This window comes from Bos taurus, chromosome 23 (assembly GCF_002263795.3).
Source record: "Bos taurus isolate L1 Dominette 01449 registration number 42190680 breed Hereford chromosome 23, ARS-UCD2.0, whole genome shotgun sequence".
Classification (NCBI taxonomy): Eukaryota; Metazoa; Chordata; class Mammalia; order Artiodactyla; family Bovidae; genus Bos; species Bos taurus.
The window spans coordinates 44,810,347-44,833,428 of NC_037350.1; the positions used below are offsets into that span (position 1 = coordinate 44,810,347).

Here is a 23,082-nt window from a genome sequence, read left to right on the forward strand (position 1 = left end):
CCTGCTTATTTAACTTATGCAGCGTACATCATGAGAAACACTGGGCTGGAAGAAGCACAAGCTGGAATCAAGATTGCCAGGAGAAATCTCAATAACCTCAGATATGCAGATGACACCAACCTTATGGCAGAAAGTGAAGAGGAACTAAAAATCTTGATGAAAGTAAAAGAGGAGAGTGAAAAAGGTGGCTTAAAGCTCAACATTCAGAAAACTAAGATCATGGCATATGGTCCCAGCACTTTATGGGAAATAGATGGGGAAACAGTGGAAACAGTGTCAGACTTTATTTTTTGGGCTCCAAAATCACTGCAGATGGTGACTGCAGCCATGAAATTAAAAGACGCTTACTCCTTGGAAGGGAAGTTATGACCAACCTAGACAGCATATTCAAAAGCAGAGACATTAGTCTGCCAACAAAGGTCCATCTAGTCAAGGCTATGGTTTTTCCAGTGGTCATGTATGGATGTGAGAGTTGGACTGTGAAGAAAGCTGAGCGCCAAAGAATTGCTGCTTTTGAACTGTGGTGTTGGAGAAGACTCTTGAGAGTCCCTTGGACTGCAAGGAGTTCCAACCAGTCCATTCTAAAGGAGATCAGCCCTGGGTGTTCTTTGGAGGCTGAAGCTGAAACTCCAGTACTTTGGCCACCTCATGCAAAGAGTTGACTCACTGGAAAAGACTCTTATGCTGGGAGGGATTAGGGGCAGGAGGAAAAGGGGACAACAGACGATGAGATGGCTGGATGGCATCACCGACTTGATGGACATGAGTTTGAGTGAAGTCCGTAAGAGTCGGACACGACTGAGCGACTGAACTGAACTGAACTGATGGCTGTTTTTAAGTCCTAATGGCAGAGCTGGAGAGTTGTGACAGAGACCATCTAGCCTGCAACATTTAAACAGTTATTATCTGGCCTTTCAAGAAAAGTTTTGCTCAGTCCTGCTCTCGATAAAGACTTTACTACCAAGGTAAAACTATAAAATTAACAAAACACAATATATCAGAGTATCTTTTGACCTTAGTGTGGGGGAGAACATAAATAAAATTATGAATTATAAACCACAGGCAAAAAACTCTTTAAGCTGGTTACACAGAATAAGAATTTCTACTCAATGAACAGTATCATGGATGAAGGCACTGCTAAAAGACAAAGAAGTTATTTGAGAAGTACAAAACCAACAAGACACCAATGTATCTAAGAAACATCTATCATTTAATAAGAACAAGGACCCCAAAAGAAAAGCACAGAATTAAAAGTAGCAATTTGCAGGGAAAAAAACTAAATATATAATAAGAATAGAAAGAGATGTTCAAATACATTAGTAATCAGAGAAATGCAAATCAAACCAACAAAGAGATGTCACTAATTTAGCCCTCAGACTTGCTAAAATTAGACAGCAACACAATGCCAAGCAATGGCATTATATAGAAACCCATTTCCTCCCAATTCTGGTATTAACTATCAGTACTAACTAAAATGAAAATTCACCCTATCCTGGAAATAAACATCTAAGAGGTAGTAAAATATAATAGTTATGTATCTACATTCAGTCAGTCATCATTTTGCTGAATGGAATATATAGCTGTGACTGTGCTAGCGCTCACAAAATGCATTTAAGAAAATAAATGCAGGTAAATATTCACATTGGATAGTCTTCTTAATTCAAGTGTTTGCAGGTCAGAAAATTAGCCAGAAGAAATTTGTATGTTTTATTGTCAACCTGGATACAAGTTTTTACTCGAAATTGTGTCACACGTATTTGTGATAGTCACTCAGTCATGTCCAACTCTTTGTGACCCCATGGAGTGTAGCCCATGGGCTCTTCTATCCATGGACTTCTCCAGGCAAATACTGGAGTGGGCTGCCATTCCCTTCTCCAGGGGCTCTTCCCAACCCAGGGATCAAACCCCAGTCTCCTGCATTGCAGGCAAATTCTTTACAGTTTGAACCACCAAGGGAGCCCAGACATATTTGTAAGGAATTTTAAATATAACAGTTTCTAAAATCATTAGTTTGTTTTATTCTTGACTGAGTTGAAAGTAATACATACACCCATCATTAGAGATAAACAGAAGTAGAATACTGTTCTCTTTAAACTTTATGTATACCAATAAACACACGTGTAATACACACACTATTTTCAGCTTCTGAACAAGCTGTTCCTTCGTCCTTCCGCCTCTGCTCATGGTTCCACAGTTACAGCAGTGGCCACATCAAAAACATGAGCTGTCCCTTTCCAGGCCTCTTTGTACGTCTCCACAGTGAGCAACGACTAATCTGGACTCTCCGCTTTGTCACAGTCCTTATAGCAACTCTTCCATCTCACTGCCACAGCCTACTTCAGATCCAGCCTCAAATTCAGACCAAAAGTTAAAGCCTCGGCTCTTTTTCTCCCTCTCCACCCGCCCCCTCTTCCCTCCTCCACTTTCTTCTTCCTGTCCTCTGCGCCTCCTCCCTCACTATGTCCATCTATCCAACCAGTATTTCCTGAGTATCTGTTACATTCCGGGTGCTGTTTTATTGCTGGAGATTCATCTCTCAGAGTTTCCTTTTGGTTCTTCCTTCACATATATTTATTCTACATTCAGCCACAAAACAAATTTCCTAGTGAACTGCTCTGCCCCTTTCCAATTCCTTTCTAAAATATCTACTTGCTTTCCATGGCCTGCAGAATAAAGTCCAAATTCTGGCTGACCTTCCAGGATCTTTGAGGATCTGGCTTGTCCCAGCTGAATTTCCCATTACTCCACTCTGTACACTTGGTGCTTCAGCTAAACCTGATTACTTGTTTTAAACCCTATGGCAAAGGGAATGAAGTAGTATATGAGAAAGTTACAGGTGAATACAGCAATAACAACAACAAAAAAACCTAACACAAGATGACACATAAGAATAGTAAATGAAGAAAGGAAGAGAAAATAGACTGCTCACAGCTTACCACAGCTGTGCCCAGGGCAGACCCAGAGCCCCGGGGACAGGGCTATGTTCTCAGGCAAGGCACGCTGATCACTCCGGGGAAACGTGACTGTGCCACAAGAGGAGGGAGGCCATAGAGCTATGGTAGGAACAGATTTCCTCTCATCTCTGAGCTAAGGAGGGTCTTGAACACATCCAGTGGTGGCAGGCAGCTGCCCTGGCCTCACGGAAGCAGGCCAGGTGACCAGGAACAGAAGTGCTACTGTTTGCAGGCGGTGATGAGACCACGGCAGCAGACAGCAGCACCAGTGTTGAGCAGAACCACTCGAAGGAAGCAGCTGAGGCCCTCCAGGCTCAACAGGACACATCAAAGTCCCGGTTTAACTAGCACAGCAGAATCTAAGGCTGGAGCTGGGGCCTCAATGCTGTGGTAAGAGGTGAAGGTCAGAGGGCATGAACCTAGGGCCTGCAGGACACACACATGAGGCAGGGAAGTAAAAAACCTCCAGACAACTGGAGGACAGTGTAAAGTGGCTAATAGTTTCTAGTAGGCCAGGGGAGATTTATGTCGTAACAACTTGTGTTTAAGAAGGAAGTGCACGATTATAGTCAGTTAATCTATGACAAAGGCGGCAAGAATATAAAATGGAGAAGAGACAGTCTCTTCAATAAGTGGTTCTGGGAAAATTGAGAAGCTACATATAAAAGAATGAAATTAGAACCTTCTCTAAAATCACAAACAAAAATAAACTAAAAATGGACTGAAGACCTAAATGTAACACTGGATACTATAAAATGCCTAGAGGAAAACATAGGCAGGACATTCTTTGAAATAAATTGCAGCAATCTTTTTTTCGATCCATCTCCCAGAGAAATGGAAGCAAAAGCAAAAATAAACAAATGGCACCTAATTAAACTTAAAAGCTTTTTGCATAGCAAAGGAAACACAAACAAAATGAAAAATACAACCTATGGACCAGGAAAAAATATTTGCTAACGATGGGACCAATATTTGCTAACAATTTCCAAAATATACAAGCTGCTCATAAAGCTCAATATTAAAAAAAAAAAAAACAAAAAAACCCAACAACCCTATCAATAAATGGGCAAAAGACCTAAATGGATATTTTTCCAAAGACGACATACAGATGGCCAACAGGCACATGAAAACATGCTCAACATCACTAATTATTAGAGAAATGCAAATCAAAACTACAATAAGATATCACTTCACACCAGTCAGAATGGTCATTATTACAAAGTCTATAAATAATAAATGCTCGAGAGAGTGTGGAGAAAAGGGAACCCTCCTACACTGTTGGGAATATAAACTGGGACAGCCACTATGGAGAACAGCATAGGTTCTTTAAAAAACTAAAAATACAGCTAGTGTGTGTGTGTGTGTGTGTGTTAATTGCTCAGCTGTGTCTGACTCTACAACCCCATGGACTGTGGCCTGCCAGGTTCCTCTGTCCATGGAATTCTCCAGAATTCTGGATTCTGGGGAATAATGGAATACTGGAGGGGATTCCCTTCCCCAGGGGATCTTCCTGACCCAGGAATCGAACCCAAGTCTCCCACACTGCAGACAGATTCTTAACCATCTGAGCCACAGGGAGGCCCCACATGATTCAGCAATTCTATTCCTGGTTATATAACTGGAGAAAACTCTAATTAAAAAAAGATGCATGTACCCCAATGTTCATCGCAGCACTGTTTAAAATAGCCAAGACATGGAAGCAATGTAAATGTTCACTGATAGACGAATGGATAAAGATATGGTAGACACACCCAGTGGAGTATTATTCAGCAATTAAAACAGGATGAAATAATGCCTCTGCAGCAGCACGGATGGACCTAGGGGTCAGCGCACCGAGTGAAGTCAGAAGACAGATGCCACATACCGTCACTTGGGTGTGGGATCTAAAGTATGGTGCAAATCAACTTTATTTACAAAACAGGAACATACTCACAGACACAGAAAGCAAAGTGGTATTTACCAAATCGGAGAGCAGAGGGAAGGATAAACCTGGAATTAACAGATACAGACTACTATAGAAAAAACAGGTAACAAGGACCTACTGTGTAGCACTAGGAACTATATTTAATATCTTGTAACAACCTATAAAAAAAAAATCCCACGGACAAAGGAGCCTGGCAGGCTATAGCCCATAGGGTCACCAAGAGTTGGACATGACTGAGTGACTAAGCACGCACACGCCCACACACACGCGCGCACACACGCACACACAGAATAACCTATAATGAAAAAGCCCCAAACTTACGTGCATATAAAATGACATTCTTAAAACAGCATCTACTTACTAGTGATCATCGCTCCAGTCACGGAAGCCAGAAATCCGATGCTGACGGCGATGACGGAGATGACTCTCCCTTGCCGATGCCTCTGCAGCATCACGAACATCAGCACTCCGGCAGCACCATGGACGAACAGAGAGGAGAAGAGGGCCCAGAGGAAGATCCAGTACCACATCTCTGAAAGGGAAAGCAAGGCGTTGAAAACTGTGCTGGAAAACCTCTTGGGAAAATCCAGTGTAACAAAGCGTGAGCACCCATGGTCTGGATGATCATGGTCTGGTTAGAGATCATAGATACAAACATGCCCAGTACAATACTTGATACATAGTAGTACGAAATTTTAACAATTATCATCATTACTACTGCTTGATGGGGAAATCAACCTCCATGACTTCACCAGGTCAAAGCCACACTCCAATTTCCTCTAAATGTCCCCATGACACAGCTATGCTCTATTATTTTCTCTGATACACCCTCTTGTTTGCAAATCTCCTGGAATAAATTATATAAGTTAATTAATTGCTGTCTGATATATAACTGTCTACACTAAGTGTCCAAACCTTAAAAAAAAAAAAACTACCCCTTAATTCAAATAATTCCAGAAGTGAGTCAATGATTTTTGTCTTTTACAATTTTAAGAAGTTCAGGTCCTTTCCCTCTTGGCTCTCGTCTTTGTATACTGAAGAACTGTCCGAATCTTTTAAGTTCTTTGTCTCAGGTCATATACTAGCCCTTACCCAGAACTCATCAATGTGGTCTCAACTGCTTTCACTGAAGTCGGCTACAGACAGCCAACGGGCATGCCCTCCGGTCTCTCTCTAGCACCCACTCCCTTTCTTTCTGGCCACCTGCCCCTCCATCAGTGCACACGGTTCCTGCAGAGACTGCCTGTCCTCCACCAACTCCATCCCCCTGACTCGGCCTGCGTGGAGGAACATCTGGACAGGCCACTGATCCAAACTGGGTCCATCAGTCCCTTCCCCTGGGAACTCTGAACTGGGACCAAAACTGAGCACCTCAGTCTTTATCCTTCAGGCTGAACCTGAAGGGCTCAGGCTTTGTGAACAGTCATCTCATCATAACTTGATCAAACCCATGATAACAGGATAAAAGAAAAACAGAAGCATCAAAGGCAAGGGACAACCAAATCCCTTATTCCAGTGCTACATTCAGCCCTGCCATGTTAATACCCTTAGATTCAACATGATAAAATCTCCTTGTAATGCAATCCTTTTAAATTGGCCCATGTAAGGTTTCTGTTATTTATAGCTGAAAGAACTGACTCCAAAATATTTAGATGTCACCTTCAGGATCAGCCTTGGTATGCAAACATTCTGTAGTGCAAAATGTCTCATCTGCTATTTGAGCTATCTGTTCACTCTCTATCAAGTGAAAAAGAAGGGCAATAAAACAGTCATGAATAAAGAGAACAAAAATGGATTAACTGAAACTTATTTACTCAAACATCAGTGGAGTACAGATATACACTGCTGGTGGGAATGTAAAACAGGGCATCAGCTATGGAAAACAGTGTGGTAGCTCCTCCAAAACTAAAAACAAAATGACCACTTGATCCAGCAATTCCATTTCTGGGTATATATCCAGAAGAATCAAAGCAAGATCATGAAGAGACAGCTGCACAACTATGATTACAGTAACAGTATTCGCCATTGCCACGAGGGGAAGCGACTCAAGTGCTCATCCATGGGTGAGTTAATAAACAATAAGGTTTATATGTCAATGGAATATTCATTGGGAGAACATTCTGCCACATGCTACAGCATGCATGAATCTTCTGGACATTACGCTAAGTAAAATAAACCAGGCCCAAGAGGACAAATACTGGTAAATTCCACTTCTATGAGGTATCTAAAGTAGTCAAGTGAACAGAAACAGAAAACAGGGTGGTGGCTGCCAGGGACTTGGGGCAGAGGAAACGTGGGACTTCTTGTCTTAAAATGGGTACAAACACTGAGGATCTTTGCAGCGGTGGAGTTGTTCTGTATTTTGATTGTGGTGGTACACACATATACAAATGGTAAAACTGAAAAGAAATAAATATAAACACACCCATGAGTACAGGTGTACAAGTAACACCTGTGAAATCTGAAAAAGGCTGGTGGACTGTGTCAAGGTCAACATCCTTGTTTTGGTATTACACACTGGTTTTTCTAAGATGTTCCCACTGGGGAACTGGGGTACAGCTCAGTTGGTAAGGAATCTTCTGCAGTGCAGGAGATCCCAGTTCAATTTCTGGGTCAGAAAGATCTGCTGGAGAAAGGATAGGCTACCCACCCCAGTATTCTTGGGCTTCCCCTGTGGCTCAGCTGGTAAAGAATCCGCCTGCAATTCAGGAGACCCCAGTTCAATTTCTGGGTTGGGAAAATCCACTGGAGAAGGGACAAACTACCCACTCCAGTATTCTTGGGCTTCCCCTGGGGCTCAACTGGTAAAGAATCTGCCTGCAATACGGGAGACCTGGGCTTGATCCCTGGGTTGGGAAGGTCCCCTGGAGAAGGAAATGGCTACCCACTCCAGTATTCTGGCTTGGAGAATTCCATGGACTGTATAGCAGCTTTCACTTTCACTTTTCAGCTGGGGTAAAGGCCACTTGGGTTCTCTCTGTACTATTTCTCACAGCTGCATGGGAATCTACAATTACCTCCAAATTAAAGGCGGAATTTTTAAAAGGGAGGATATATAGCAAACAGATTTTTTAAAAAAAATCAGTTTCACCCTGCCAAATTCGTAAGAACTGACACTTAAAATGGACTGATAATTTCAAGGAAGAGAAATCTGATAAATCTCTGTGTTAAAGAATGCTTCTCTATGGCAGAAGAGCGAGACGCTCGTGATTAAAGAAAACAGACAAAGCTTGCCTTTCAGAGGCTTCTCTCTCTTAGCTTTCAGGGAAACAATGCTTTCATGCTGTCTTTCCCAAACAAATAGCTTCAAATGCATTAAAGACAAAAGCGCTTATCTTGCCCAGATGATATTTATATTTTAAAAGATCTAACTTTTCAGAGTGAATCTAACAAAGAATATAAGAGAACAAAAATTCTCTAAGGGAGCTTTGAGATGAGGAAAGGCTCTGTGGCAGGTGCCCGCTCTTAATAAGAGGAGTCAGGCATCAGTCATTTGCCTTGAGCCCCAAGCCTGCTTCTTACCAGAGTGAGCCCCCAAAGCACTTTTCCTTGTTGTCCTTGTCATGCAGGTGGGGTGAAAAATTTCGTGACCATGTGTAACACTATGAACACGAATTATTGGACATTATTAAGTAATGTTGTCTGCCTACTGACTATACAGCTATTGACCTCGACAATAAATTTGCCTAGTAATTAGGAAAAGTAAGTTTTTAAGTCTAATGTCTTATAAAATCCCTAGATATCAAAGAATGATATAACCAAAAGGCAGAATCTCAAACAGTCCTGTAAGGATCAGTCCAGGATTATCCCTCAAGCAGACTGAGCACAAACTACCCAAACGCAAATTTATTTTTATGTTTCTTTTTTTTTTAATCACACTATTTATCACAGAAAAAAAAAACCTGAATGCTGCTCAGAATATCTAGAATTAATTTAGGTTGCATGTTGTTACTACTATTTTTGTTTATAATTTTATTTTTAAACTTCACATAATTGTATTAGTTTTGCCAAATATCAAAATGAATCCACTACAGGTATACATGTGTTCCCCATCCTGAACCCTCCTCCCTCCTCCCTCCCCATACCATCCCTCTGGGTCGTCCCAGTGCACTAGCCCCAAGCATCCAGTATCGTGCATCGAACCTGGACTAGCATCTCGTTTCATACATGATATTTTACATGTTTCAATGCCATTCTCCCAAATCTTCCCACCCTCTCCCTCTCCCTCAGAGTCCATAAGACTGTTCTATACATCAGTGTCTCTTTTGCTGTCTTGTACACAGGGTTATTGTTACCATCTTTCTAAATTCCATATATATGCGTTAGTATACTGTATTGGTGTTTTTCCTTCTGGCTTACTTCACTCTGTATAATAGGCTCCAGTTTCATCCACCTCATTAGAACTGATTCAAATGTATTCTTTTTAATGGCAGAGTAATACTCCATTGTGTATATGTACCACAGCTTTCTTATCCATTCATCTGCTGATGGGCATCTAGGTTGCTTCCATGTCCTGGCTATTATAAACAGTGCTGCGATGAACACTGGGGTACACGTGTCTCTTTCCCTTCTGGTTTCCTCAGTGTGTATGCCCAGCAGTGGGATTGCTGGATCATAAGGCAGTTCTATTTCCAGTTTTTTAAGGAATCTCCACACTGTTCTCCATAGTGGCTGTACTAGTTTGCATTCCCACCAACAGGGTAAGAGGGTTCCCTTTTCTCCACACCCTCTCCAGCATTTATTATTTGTAGACTTTTGGATCGAAGCCATTCTGACTGGTGTGAAATGGTACCTCATAGTGGTTTTGATTTGCACTTCTCTGATAATGAGTGATGTTGTTACTACTATTTTAAATTACCTGATAGATCAATACCAACCACCCCATCAGTGAACAGGGAGGGCCTCTGAAGACCTGGATAAACAAGTCTAAGGCGACTCACTTCTGCAAATGCAGGACACCTGGAGAACTACCTGCAGGCCCCTAAGAGCAGAGCACAGACAGACGCCCCAGAGCCCCAGAGCAGGAAGAGGTGCTGAGACCAGGAGAGGAGGGGGACCACCTGTTCTCAACTGCTGTGCACGGCACGGCTCACACGAACAACCCAGAGGCCCAGGCTGCTCTCCCTACTCATACCCCGCCTAACCTGCGCTTCCAGCAACTGACAACAAGGAAAGGAGGGAGCCAGAGGGAGGCTTCTCTGGTGCTAAACAAAATACAAAACAAAAAGTCAAAAAACACACTCTACAAAACAGAAGTATGCCACCCCTTCAATCCCTGCCTCGATAAAGGGAATGATAGCAGAGTCGTGTAGGTCTGTCATCTAGAGAGAGTTTAGCTGCTCTGGGGGTAATTCTTGTGAGCAGCCTGGGTTGAGAAGCACTGGCCTCACAGAGCATCTTCTCCTTTGATGAATTCTAGAATGAAAAACTGTTTTTAAAAGACAGTGTATCTGCAGTAAAACAGTGTGCGTGTGTGTTTACCTTCAGTGGGATCAGAGGCAGGGGAGCTGTGATCTGCTCCAGCGTGTATGTGTGTGTTCGTTCTTGTCATGTGTGTGTGTTCACTCTTGTTGCGTGTGTGTTCATTCTTGCCGTGTGTGTGTGTGTGTGTGTGTTTACCTTCAGTGGGATCAGAGGCAGGGGAGCTGTGATCTGTTTCAGCCTTCAAGCAATACTAGAAATAGCCTCACTCCCAGTCTGTATCTCCCATCAGCCCTGGTTGCCAAGTCACTAGAAATTATCTTCTGTGCTTTTGTTTTTAATCCTTGGACAAAATTATTTCTGGGAAATGAATTTCTCTAGAGTATATTTAACCAAGTAAAAACAATTCAAAGAATGGTACATATTGTATGACCCTGTATTTGTTAAAAATAATAGGTACAGAGAAATACAGAAAATAATGGCTATCTTCTAAGAATAAGAGAGGATATGCATGATGTTATTTTACTCTTCACTGGTTATGTTTTAGCAACCAGCCTGAAGTTCTGTTTGTTTTACTGCAGATACACTGTCTTTTAAAAATAGTTTTTCATTCTAGAATTCATCAGAGATGCTCTGTGAGGCCAGTGCTTCTCAATCCAGGCTGCTCACAAGAATTACCCATAGATAGCTAAAACTATCTATAGACGGGGACCTGAACAACTCTGTTTTCATTGCCTTTATCAATCATGACATGCAATAAAGACAGAAATCACTGCTCTAGGCTAAGGTTACACATGAGGTACCTATAAAAAAAATCCCAAAGCCATAAAAACAACAAAACGTATCTTACTAGACAAACACTACATATAATCTTTAATCCTCTACAGTGGATCTAACCCTTCTAACAAAAATCATACTGAACACTTACATGTACTCAACATACTCTAAGCCTCGAGGTGACTATAATACACCAGTAAGACTAAACTTGGGGGCTGCTCATAGTTTCTCTCTTCTTAACAGAAATGGTCCTCACTGTATGTTTAACTGATCTGTGTCCAAACTGAGTTATCTCAAGCTTCCATCAAATCTAAGGGGTGGCAACTGTCCCCCTTAGTTTCTGACATGAGACCTCTCTGTCGTGGGGGTGTGTCCCACATTGGCGGCTCATTAAATTTCAGGGAGATGATGCCTTTATAATCTGAGAAAGTCACCTAGAGCAGGGATTGGCAGAGTATGATTCACGAGTCCTAGCAACCACCTGACTATGGGGCACATATTACCACAGGGACAAACAACCAGAGGAAGAAATATCAATCAAGAAAGATCCCAAGAGAATCTGTTACCACCTGAATTGTTAATAAACAGGACTGAACCACTGAACTGAATGATAAAACATACTGGAGACAGACGAGGGTAGGGGGTGGAGAACAGCTCATGGTTCTCAGGCCTGGCTTGGTTCTCAGGCCCGGCAACCTCTGGGGTGGCTACTGCCAAGAAATACTGAGAGAAGATGCTCCGGATTACAACGTGGGCTGGGGCCAGGGTGGCTTTTGTGGGGGAGGGGAGGCTGCTTATAGACCCTGAAGATATAGACTTCATTCCAAAGGCTGAAGGTAATAAGGAGCCAATGAAAGACTTTAAACAAGGAAGTGATACAATCACAATTATCTTTTAAAACAAATTAATTATCCTGGCAGATATGGGAAAGGGGGACTAGATGGAGATGAGAGAATATCAGAACGTTTCAAGAATCCAAAGGGAAACTGAGGCCTGGACTTAGGCAATGGCCAGAGGGTTGAAAAGAATGTGAAGTGTCTGGACTGGCTGACAGCCTGGATGATGGAGGAGATGCGATGTCTGGCTTCCCTGACTCCTGCTACGGACATAGCTGAATAGAGCACAGGCCATCAGGTATGGAAACACGGGAAATATATTCGGTACCTCTGCCGTATACTCAAATGTTGGTGAGCAGCGAACAGTAAAGAAGCTAAAGCCAAGAAAATGTCAAGTAGAAAAATGTGAAGATCTAACCCTATACATTTATATTATGGGACATGTTTTTAAAAAAGAGTAAATCTCAAATTTTTAGTATCTCTAATCTTCCTGTGTGACTTGTCAAATTTTAAATCTATGATTACTAAAACAATTCTGTTATTAGATACAAGTTTGAATCAAATTTACTATAAGGAATGTCATTGTTACCCTAACAATGAGAAGAAGATAAACTACAAACTCACAGTTTTTAAGCCTACCAGTCAGGTGACCCTGCAAGATAACGCAGTAACATGAATTCCAAAGAGGGACCCTCCAAGGAAAGGGTCTCCTGTGGCAAAGCACAGGAGCAACAAATGGGTACCATGTGCGTTGGAAAGAAGAGCAGCTGAAACTGTAACTGCAAGTTGAAGGCCAGGTGTGCAGTTAACCTGTCAGCCTGGAGTAAGTGACACAGGAAAGCTCAGGGTCACCTGCAAGCTCTTTCCACGGGTTGCTGCCAAGCATTCCCTAGAAATACAGGGTCTCAGGCAGGAGACTGAAGAGAGCTTGACACCAAGTAACGAGCAACAAGGCTGTGACTGGGGGCAGGCAAGTGTGTGGGAAAGTGTCTTCCAGGCAGGCCTGCAGAGATGGCTAAAAGCTGACAACACAGCACGAACACTGTAATGACCCTGCAGCACTGGCCCGCACCCCAAGTACCATGTACAACATCACCTTCTAGAGAATTTGAAGCCTAACCAGTAGCAAGAAAGCTCAAACACCGATCACTCCTGAGTAAATTAAATGAACCTGAACCCTACCCGTCTAGCAGAGGCGGCCCATTTCCAGGCACAAATATTATTTACCTCAGTCACTACTGTTATACATGTGAAGGCCTGAATTCAATAAAAAGTATAAGACACCCTCAAAAATAAGAAAAACAATTCATCATCAAAAAATAAAGTGATCAGACTCAGATGAGCCAGATTTTAAAACAAGCAGACAGGGACTTTACCTATAACCAACATGTCAAAGTCAGTCATGGAAAAGGTCAGCAACTCACATGAACAGATGGGGATGGTTCAGCAGAGAGACAGAAAGTCCAAGAAAAAGTCAAATGAATATCCTCAAGAAAAAAAAAATCCTCAACAAAACAAAAAACAAACAAAAACACATGATATCAAAGATGAAGACTTCCTTCAGTGGGCTCACCAGTAAACTCGACACTGAAGAACAGGTGAGCTTATCACAGCAGCGCTATTTACAAGGGTCAAGACATGGAAGCAACCTAAGTTTCAATTCATGGATGAATGGATAAAAAAGATGAAGTATATATACACAATGGAATATTACTCACCCATAAAAAGAATGAAATAATGTTAGGGCTCATCATATTAAGGGAACTAAGTCAGACAGAGAAAGACAAATATCATATGATATTGCTTATATACGGAATCTAAAAAAAAAAAAATGATACCAATGAGCTTATTTACAAAACAGAAACAGACTCATAGATACAGAAAGCAAATTTACGGTTACCAAAAGGAAAGAGGGGGAGGGATAAATTAGGAGTCTGGGATTAAATATATATACACTACTATATACAAAACTGATAACCAACAAGGACCTACTATATAACACAGGGATGTACTCGTTATCTTATAATACCTTATAACGGAAAAGAATCTAAAAAACAATGTATTTATATATGTATAACTGAATCCTTTTGCTGTAAACCTGAAGCTGACACAACACTGTAAATCAACTGTATTTCAATAAAAAATGTAAAAAATAAACTATCAGTGAACGTAAAGGTTGGCCAACAGAAATTACTCAAATTGAAATACAATGAGAAAAAGGTAGGAGGAGGAGGGAAAAGAGGAACCATACAAGAGCTATGCAACAATTCAAATGGTTTAACGTACATGTAACTGGAGACCCAGATAGAGAAGGAAGAGATCATGCAGAAGAAAAATATTTAAATAAATACTGGCTGAAAAGCCTAAAAATGATAAAGGATATCAAACCACAAATCTAACACTCCCAGAGAATCCCAAGCAAGATAAAGATCACCCAAAAGAAGTAAAAAACAATAAAGCAAAAATAAACCACACAAGCATCATACCAAGATATACCACCGTAACACGACCTAAAACCAAAGATAAAGGGAAATACTGAAGAAGAAATAAGGGAAAAAAGAAAGAGAGGAAAGAGACGTATTACTGAGGGACAAAGATTAAAAAGTACCACAAGCTTCTCATCAGAAACCATCAAATCAGAAGACAAACTAGAGTAACACTTTAAAAGACTAAAAGGGGAAAAAAAAAGAAAAAAAAAACAAACTGCAAAGCCAGGACCTATATTCAAGAGAAATAATTTTCAAAACTGAAGGTGAAATGAAGTTTTTTTCCAGAAAAAAACAAAACAAAACTGGGAGAATTAACTGCCAGCAGATTTGTGCTACGTGGCATATTAAAGGAAGCTCTTCAGACAGCAGGGCAACATGAAATGAGAACCCAAGTCTCCACAAAGCAATGAGCAACAAAGAAAGCTAAAATATATTGTTTCTAATTTTTAATCACTCTAATATTTTAACTGGATTTAAAAATAAGCTGCTGCATTTGTTCACTTGAAGCCTCATTTAACGCAGGAAAAGTTAAAGCTATGATAGATATTTAATAGCTGTCTGCTTCTACTTCTTAAAAAGGGGCAAACACATTAGTTTGAAATTTTAGTTGTGACACCTTCACGAGCTACTTTAGTATACTGCCTCTCTCAGAGCTTATCACAATACTGTTTATTACCTACTTAAACTAAATTACCCTTTTATCGACTAATTATATAATTTTAAACTGTAAATTACAGTACTCATCATTGAACAGAAAAAAGAAAATTCTCAGAAAAACAAGTTATAAATTTAAAACAGAATATCATTTTTTACTTTAAAAAATCAGTTTAAGGCTATTTAAAATAGTTCCAAAATAGCACGATCTTCCTAAAAAATGCCATTCAATTTGCCCTTTTCATAACTGATTAGTTACATAGTTATAAATGTATAGGCTTAAATGTCAAAATCTGAGTCTATTATGAAATTAGAACAATATACAATAGTTTGCATTGTTATTATTTATACACCTTTAAGCATCTTAAATTATACATCCTACCAAAAAAAATTTTCAGTAACACGAATTTGTTTGAATCAGTCACTGAACTAAAAAAAACATCTTTTCAGGGATTGATAAAATGTTTTACAACTTCATGATACAGTATTTCCAAGGGATATTTGCACTGAAGACTGAAATAGGAACTCTGCCGGGAGCCGGCGAGAGACATTCCGCTCGTGACAAAGGTCTTGAAGGAGGAGGCTCGGCATACGCAAAGGCGGGATCGAGCCTCGGGAGTCTCCCCGGATATTCTCGAGTATCTTCCCCCAAAAAACCAGAGTCTGCCTACTTTATTGCTTTGTGCTCTCACCTCTGACTTTACTGGGGGCTGTCCCCTACCACCATCTCTCTCTCTCTGTCAAAGAGTTAACTTACAGCTCCAATTAATAAAGTTCCTGGGCAATTAGGAGTGTTTAAATCCAAACCCCTCAGATGGCTCTCTAACTCGCCTGACAAGTTTACCCGGACTCCTGCAGCTATGCATACGATTGTTTACAGTCTCCCAGCCTTCAGAGGCACGGGAAGCTTAAGATATTCAAATAGCTTAGAGCCTCTCAGAGAGTTAGAAACTGTCAGAATAAGACTAGTAAGGGATTTATTTCATTGATGAGTCAATGCTTGCTGCCAAGTTTTCACATCCCCTGAATTGTATCCTTGAATATGTATTAATTAATAGTTGGTATGTAGAAAAAATAAGTAGTGGCCTTGGTGTTAGTAACTTTAGATCCTTAAGGTAATAAATTCTTTCCTTTGTTGTAAACCCATTACACATCCACCCTATAGGAATGCAATTTTATCTTTGGAAGATGGCGCCAAACCTTAAAATAATTACTCTTAGAGAAAATAAGTCTTTGTTGATAAGTCCTTGTCAAGAGTCATAAAATGTTAGTAGGCCTTCTGGCCAGAAGATGATGTAAATCACCTAAACCATTTGTATACGATAAATTTGCAGGAAAGAAACCCTGGTTTTTGATAAGAATCAAAGACTGCTGACTTTGCATCCCCTATTATCCTCTATGTGTAACTTAGGGTATAAAAGCCCCTGTTAAAAATAAAGCTATGGGCCTTGCTCACCAACGCTTGGTCTCCCCATGTCATTCTTTCTTTTCACATTCTGGCTGAAGTCTCCATCTGGAGCGTGGATATCCTCTGCGACCACTTATTTGCCTGGGCTTCTAAGACCCACTCGAGAAGGTGTCTAAGGTGGGGCACCTTCCGCTATTCGAGAGGGCGCCTGCGGCCTCCGTGGTCAGAGCTAACCTGGTGTCACGGGTTACATTGATTTTCCGCGTAAACCAAGCTACTCAGCCTCTTTTCTCCACTGAATTTTCCTACTGAGCTATCCTCATTCTATTACTCTTTATATCTCTAATTACCATTTGAATAGGTCGCCGACGCCGTCTCCCCTTCGAATACCCTGGATCAGCCGGGGCTGGTCCCCGGCAGAACTCTTCACATCAATGAGCATATCTTATAATGAAACTCTCAATGTAACAAATTTCTAAAGTTAAATCTAAATAGGAGTCCAAATGAAGGACAGATCAGAAGATATTAATGAAAGCACAATGGGGAAAACAAATGCACAGGCTGGTAAGAACAGTCATACCTTTGATAGGATGACAGTAATCCTGAGGAAGCAGTTATTGCCCCACTGAGGTTAAAAAACAAACAAAAACAGATAATCTCAGAACTGGAAGGGATCTTCAGATACTGAATCCAGAGTTTGCTAAATCAAGTTTTAAGAAAGCCCAATTCTAAAAACTAATTATTAAATGGTGTTAAGAGCACAAAGGTTTTTCTAGGTCTTAAACTCTTGCCTAGAAAATCCCATGGGAGTAGGAGCCTGGTGGGCTGCAGTCCATGGGGTCGCTAAGAGTCGGACACAACTGAGCGACTTCACTTTCACTTTTCACGTTCATGCATTGGAGAAGGAAATGGCAACCCACTCCAGTGTTCTTGCCTGGAGAATCCCAGGGGCGGTGGGGCCTGGTGGGCTGCCGTCTATGGGGTCGCACAGAGTCAGACACGACTGAAGTGACTTAGCAGTAAACCTCACAGGTAAAGAATGTGCCTGCAATGAAGGAGATGTGGGTCTGATCCCTGGGTCGGGAAGATCCCCTGGAGAAGGAAATAAGCGCCCACTCCAGTATTCTTGCTGAGCAATCCAAGGCATTGAGGACTGAGCAACTAAAACAAAAACAAAACAAACCTCACTCTACAAATTAGCAATATTAAAGGTCTGAAGCCCCACTTCAAAAAGAAAGCTTAAAGATAAAAAGACAAATTTATATGCAAATGGGTAAATGTTTTCCTTAACTCAAAATAAAAGTCTCTCAACTTTTTTCTTAACTCATTAATATTTTTAGATCATTTTTCCTTTAACATCAACATGAAAAGTGTTGTCATTGGATTGTCTTATAAATGAGGAAACAGAGGCCTGGTTAAATATGTGGTTTTTCAAGTATAAGAGCAAATTAACAGCATTCAAGGATAAAACTCAGTTTATTGACTCATAAACTCAAGGATCCTATCACTTCTTTAGACTCTTCATTTGGATACAAAAGTCTAGCAGGATCCAATTTATCCCAGTAGGGGGCAAGTTCTGATACCTGCACATCATGTTAAGTATTTACATAAACATTGTTAATGTTTAGTTCTCCCATATATAAACTTCAGATTAAATATAACTTCAGATTAAATATAACTAAAGTGCTTAGGATTTCTTTTAAAATACCATTTAATAAGAATTTTTCTCTGTTGCTAGTAACTCATAAATAAAACATTTTTTTTTAAGATAAATTCTAATATTATCCTCTGGGTTTTCCTGGTGGCTCAGATGGTAAAGAATCCACCTGCAATGCGGGAGACCTGAGTTCAACCCCTGGGTTGGGAAGATCCCCTGGAGGAGGGCATGGCAACCCACTCCAGTATTCTTGCCTGGAGAATCCCCTTGGAAAGAGGAGCCCGGCAGGCTACAGTCCATGGTGTCGCAAAATGTCGGACACAACTGAGTGACTAAACACACAATATTATCCTCTAATGTTAAAAGGCAGTCACTTTTTAAAAAACTGGGTTATAGCATCCTCCTGGAAATGAGTCACTTATGTTGAAATTTTAATAAATCTTTAGCTATACTACAACACTCCATATTTAGACTGAATTATATATCAGAAGACAGTTACAAATATCACAAAAAAGCTTAATTTTTAAAAAGTTGGTGTTCCCAATCTTTGAGCTCTCAATACTAAAATCACCTTAGAAAGTGGAGTCACTCAATCATGTCTGACTCTTTGCGACCCCACGGATTGTAGCCTACCAGGCTCCCCCGTCCATGGGATTCTCCAGGCAAGACCACTTGAATGGGCTGCCATTTCCTTCTCCAGGGGATCTTCCCAACCCAGGGATCGAACCCGGGTCTCCCACATTGCAGACAGGTGCTTTACCATCTGAACCACCAGGGAAGCCCCCAAAAAATCACCTTAAGAGCTAGTTAAAAATGTATCTTCCTAGACCATGTTCTCAAGGGTCCTAATTCCATAGCTGTGGACTGGGGCTGTGGACTGTACCCTTAACCAGCCCAAAGTTATTATGACATGTAGCAAGATTTAGAAACCATGCTGGATTACAGCCATCCATGGAAGGGGACGGGACAGGGAGAGAATTTTAAAATGAAAATTGACTAGCTACACATAATACCCAAGAGTAATATTATACTTTTAAATTTAATCAAAACCAAGTAGTATCCTGAACCATCCTAAAAGCAGGCAACATCCTCTCCTCCATCTCCATCATCCCTTAAACACGTTCTTTCTCTGCTCTCTACCTCTTCTGTTGTCTTCCAAGTCCCATTATTTGGTTCTCCCTGAACTCTACAAACCACTAGAGTACTATTAACCTGAAGGTTAGTTAGCATTTCTACACTATGAACCCCTTATGGATGACTGACATTTTCATTTTTGTTTATCAGTGTTTACCACAGAGACTGGCAAATCACTCAAGATCAAGAAATACCCAACAAGATTGACCCTTGAAAATGCTAGATGCTGCTTTTTAGTATAAATCCTCTACATACATTTAATGAAACAATACATTATATGGCCACTTTGATTATAGGAAGTGAAATGCATGCAGAATGTTTTGCACAGGACCTGACATGTAGTCGGTGTTCAGTAAACAGAGCCCCATTAGGATTGTTCGTCTGATTCTAAGGTAAGTTCAGTGTTCTGTGTTCTCTGGGCTCTCCTCTTACCTCTGACCATTCTGAATACCAGTTTCCTTCCCTGATTCCAATTCCTCTTCCCCATCTCTGCCTCATCCTCCCTCTTCTGCTTAGGATTCCTTTCTACAGGAAAAATATCTCCAGCTACTCCAAGTCCTCTTTGTGAATTATCTTACCTTTCTGGTCATTCCTTCCAATCACTAAGCAAGAAAAGAGAAATGCATTTATATTCTGATAGTTAACTATTCAAGAATCAAACTTACAGCCCACACAGTCTCAAGACTCATCTGGAAATTGCTTTAGTTTTAAGAAATATCATCTGGACCTTGGACGTGGTATTGCCAGAAGATACAGATGCACGATTCAAAGATAATGAGGTGGGAATTAAGCAAGTAAGAACCTGAAGATGACAATTCTAAGTTTTGAAAAATGATAGTGACTTCATTCTTGATCAAGATACACAGCTAGGTCTTCCAAATGACAAAACCCTATAAAGTAAAAGTCACTTATTAATTGGCTCAGCACCACAAAAGAGTAAGGGATTGTTCATGTTTTCAGAAAAAGTGAATTTGGGGATTTGGCATAAATATTGAAAAGTAGCACACTGTCTTTAAGACTACATGTACTTTGAAACATGTGTATTACCATCCGTGAGACAGATCAGCAGTGCAAGCTCAGTGCATGAAACAGGGCACTCAGGGCTGGTGCACTGGGACTACCCTGAGGGAGGGGACAGGGAGGGAGGAGGGGGGGTTCAGGATCAGGGACACATGTACACCGGTGGCTGACTCATGCCATTCATGTATGGCAAAACCCACTACAGTACTGTAAAGTAAAGTAATTAGCCTCCAATTAAAATAATTAGTTAAAAAAAAGACTACAGTTTCAAAACATATCTGTAAGTGGACATCTGAAATAATTTTACCTACATAAACTCACCGCCTGTAATAGATCATTTGGGAATGGGACATTAGAATACAGGGTAACACTGGGAGAAGCAAACCTGTTTGGGAGCACCACCAAAGAAAGGTTCTGGCTACACGAGCCTGAGGGGTGTTGCTGTTCAGTCATCGAGTCCTGTCCAATTCTTTGTGGCTCCCTTGAACTGTAGTGCCCACCAGGCTCCTCTGTTCATTGGATCTCCTAGGCAACAATACTGGAGTGGGTTGCCATTTCCTGCTCCAGGGGATCTTCTCGACTCAGGGATCGAAGCCCCGGTCTCCTGCTTGGCAGGCAGATTGCCACTGAGCCACCTGGGAAGCCCAGTATGAGATGTGAACAATTACAAATATGCACAGCACATACCCAGTTGTTTTCCCTCTTTTTTTCTGATAATCCGATTAACGCTAAGGTGGCTTAGCAACTACAAAGTCTAAAGGGGGACTATAATAGTGTGTATGTATACAGTGAACATAAGCACACATATATTTTATAAACACACATACAGACCTCTGACCTTCATTCCAGTTTGAATTCCCAGTCTCCCGGTGTTTGTATCAATAGAGGAGAGAGCACCAGCTCCCACATTTGCTGCTGACACTGAGAGAGGGGTGCAGCCTACCTTCGCTTTTTTTCCTAGGGACCAATTATTCCTTTCCCAACACCAGCTGGGCTATGTTTATCCAGGGGTCTAAGGATCCTGCCTCCTTTTAAGGAACAAAATTCTTCTCTAAACTCTTAGCAACCAAGCTTGGGTGGGAACACAAGGTTGGGAGCCAGTGTAAGCTGAAGAAAATAAACGTAAAGCAAAAGAATACATTTCACTGTAGACCATTTTTTAAAAGTCAGGTTAACCACAAAACTGAAAGAATATATACATACTGACTCTAATTTTAAGTTGTGGCAAGGAGGAGGGCTTTAGGACATATTCAGAGAAAGAAAAAATAATTGAGAAGGAAGGAAACCACGTCTCTCTCTACTTGAGTGAGCTGAATAAGCATATAACCTACATACAGTTAACAAACAATTTGGGAATCCTGAGAATCACACATACTGGGAAGTGACAAACACAGAAGAGAACCCTGGCAACAGTTGCTAAGTGACAAAGATGGGGTCTCAAGGGGTTAATCTCCATACGGAATCCCCATACTACTGTCTTCCTGAAAGGAGAAAAACACAGACAGAAACTGGTATAATTTCTAAAAGTAGATATATAATACATATGGGTCACTAACTTTTACAGAGACTATGGCAACTTTACATTTTAGAAAGATTATTACTATTATTATCACTAGTCAATATCTTACAATGTCCAGTATCTTTTATTTCTGGAAAAAATTAGTTCCATTCACCCATTCTTGGGCTCATTTGGGGTGAACACTTACACAGCAACTTTCACTTGCCTTAAGATTTATCATCTGTCAGACCTGCCTGAGTTAAGAACTGATGTGGAATAAAAGCAAAAGGCACAGAACTGAGAGTCAGTGAACATCAGTTCTAGTCCTGGCCCTGTCATTAGATGACCGTTTGATCCCAGCAGTGTGCATTTCAGTAATTCTAAAATGAAGTAACCAAACTTTATAACTTCTATCTCTAAAATGTTAAGCTAGTTCTAATTTCTAGTTCCTATCACTTTTTAAACATGTATTTCTATCAAAGCAATACATTCACAAGACTAGTTTCTAAAAGTTGGTCTTTAGATCTAAAATCTACATCAGCCTGGTTCTACACTATGCTCCTTTCTAGTTTCATTTCCAAGTTTATGATGATGACAAAAATGCCTTCTGACTTAATATGAGTCATCACAATCTGAAAAAGTACCAGTTTTCACTTATGAGCTACCTGATCCAAGCAAGGCACTCTACGCTTCAATGTCTGAATCTATAAAAGAAGGACAAACACTAACCTCTCTCAAAATGGTTGAAAAGATGAAATAAAACATATGAAAGAATAGCAACTAGCACCAAAAATAGCATTTGTATGTATTAAAGGTATGACAATAATCTCTATAAATTGCTTAAACAACTTATGTCCTCCTTAAAAGCACATTCACTCCAACAGATGTAGCTGAAAAATAAGGCAACCAGAATGTTTTAATCATGCATCTGTGATGTATTGTTTTAAAAGCTCAAAATACATGTATTGGGCATATACTATGTGCCAGATATAACATGCTAGGATTCCGGAATTCTATAATTACAACAAGGACCCAACCTTCAGAAAGCTCACAGTCTCAAAGACACGAATAAAACAGCAAATGTAACTGAAAACCATAACAACAAAAGCATGTACAAAGAGCAGAAGTAGCAGGATGAAGCGAGTAATTCATCTTGTTTGAGGAGGACAGAGAAGTAGCTAAAGCAGCTTGGAAAGGGAGAAGGAGTGGTTCTGCAGGCAGAGGCCGGGGCTTCAGACCCACTTAACCATTTCGAGCTATATGACGTGGGTCAACTTAATTTCCCTCCCTGAACTTCTTTGTAAATATAC

At 40.6% G+C, this 23,082-nt stretch overlaps 1 protein-coding gene across 1 annotated transcript in view; it reads right to left on the reverse strand.

The window, feature by feature from the left end:
• Window positions 1-23,082, reverse strand: part of TMEM170B (transmembrane protein 170B) — a 41,708-nt gene that overhangs the window by 16,287 nt on the left and 2,339 nt on the right. The window contains exon 2 of the mRNA XM_024983981.2: window positions 5,240-5,410. Within this exon, the coding sequence (XP_024839749.1) occupies window positions 5,240-5,410 (171 nt within the window). The remainder of the gene's footprint in view (window positions 1-5,239; window positions 5,411-23,082) is intronic.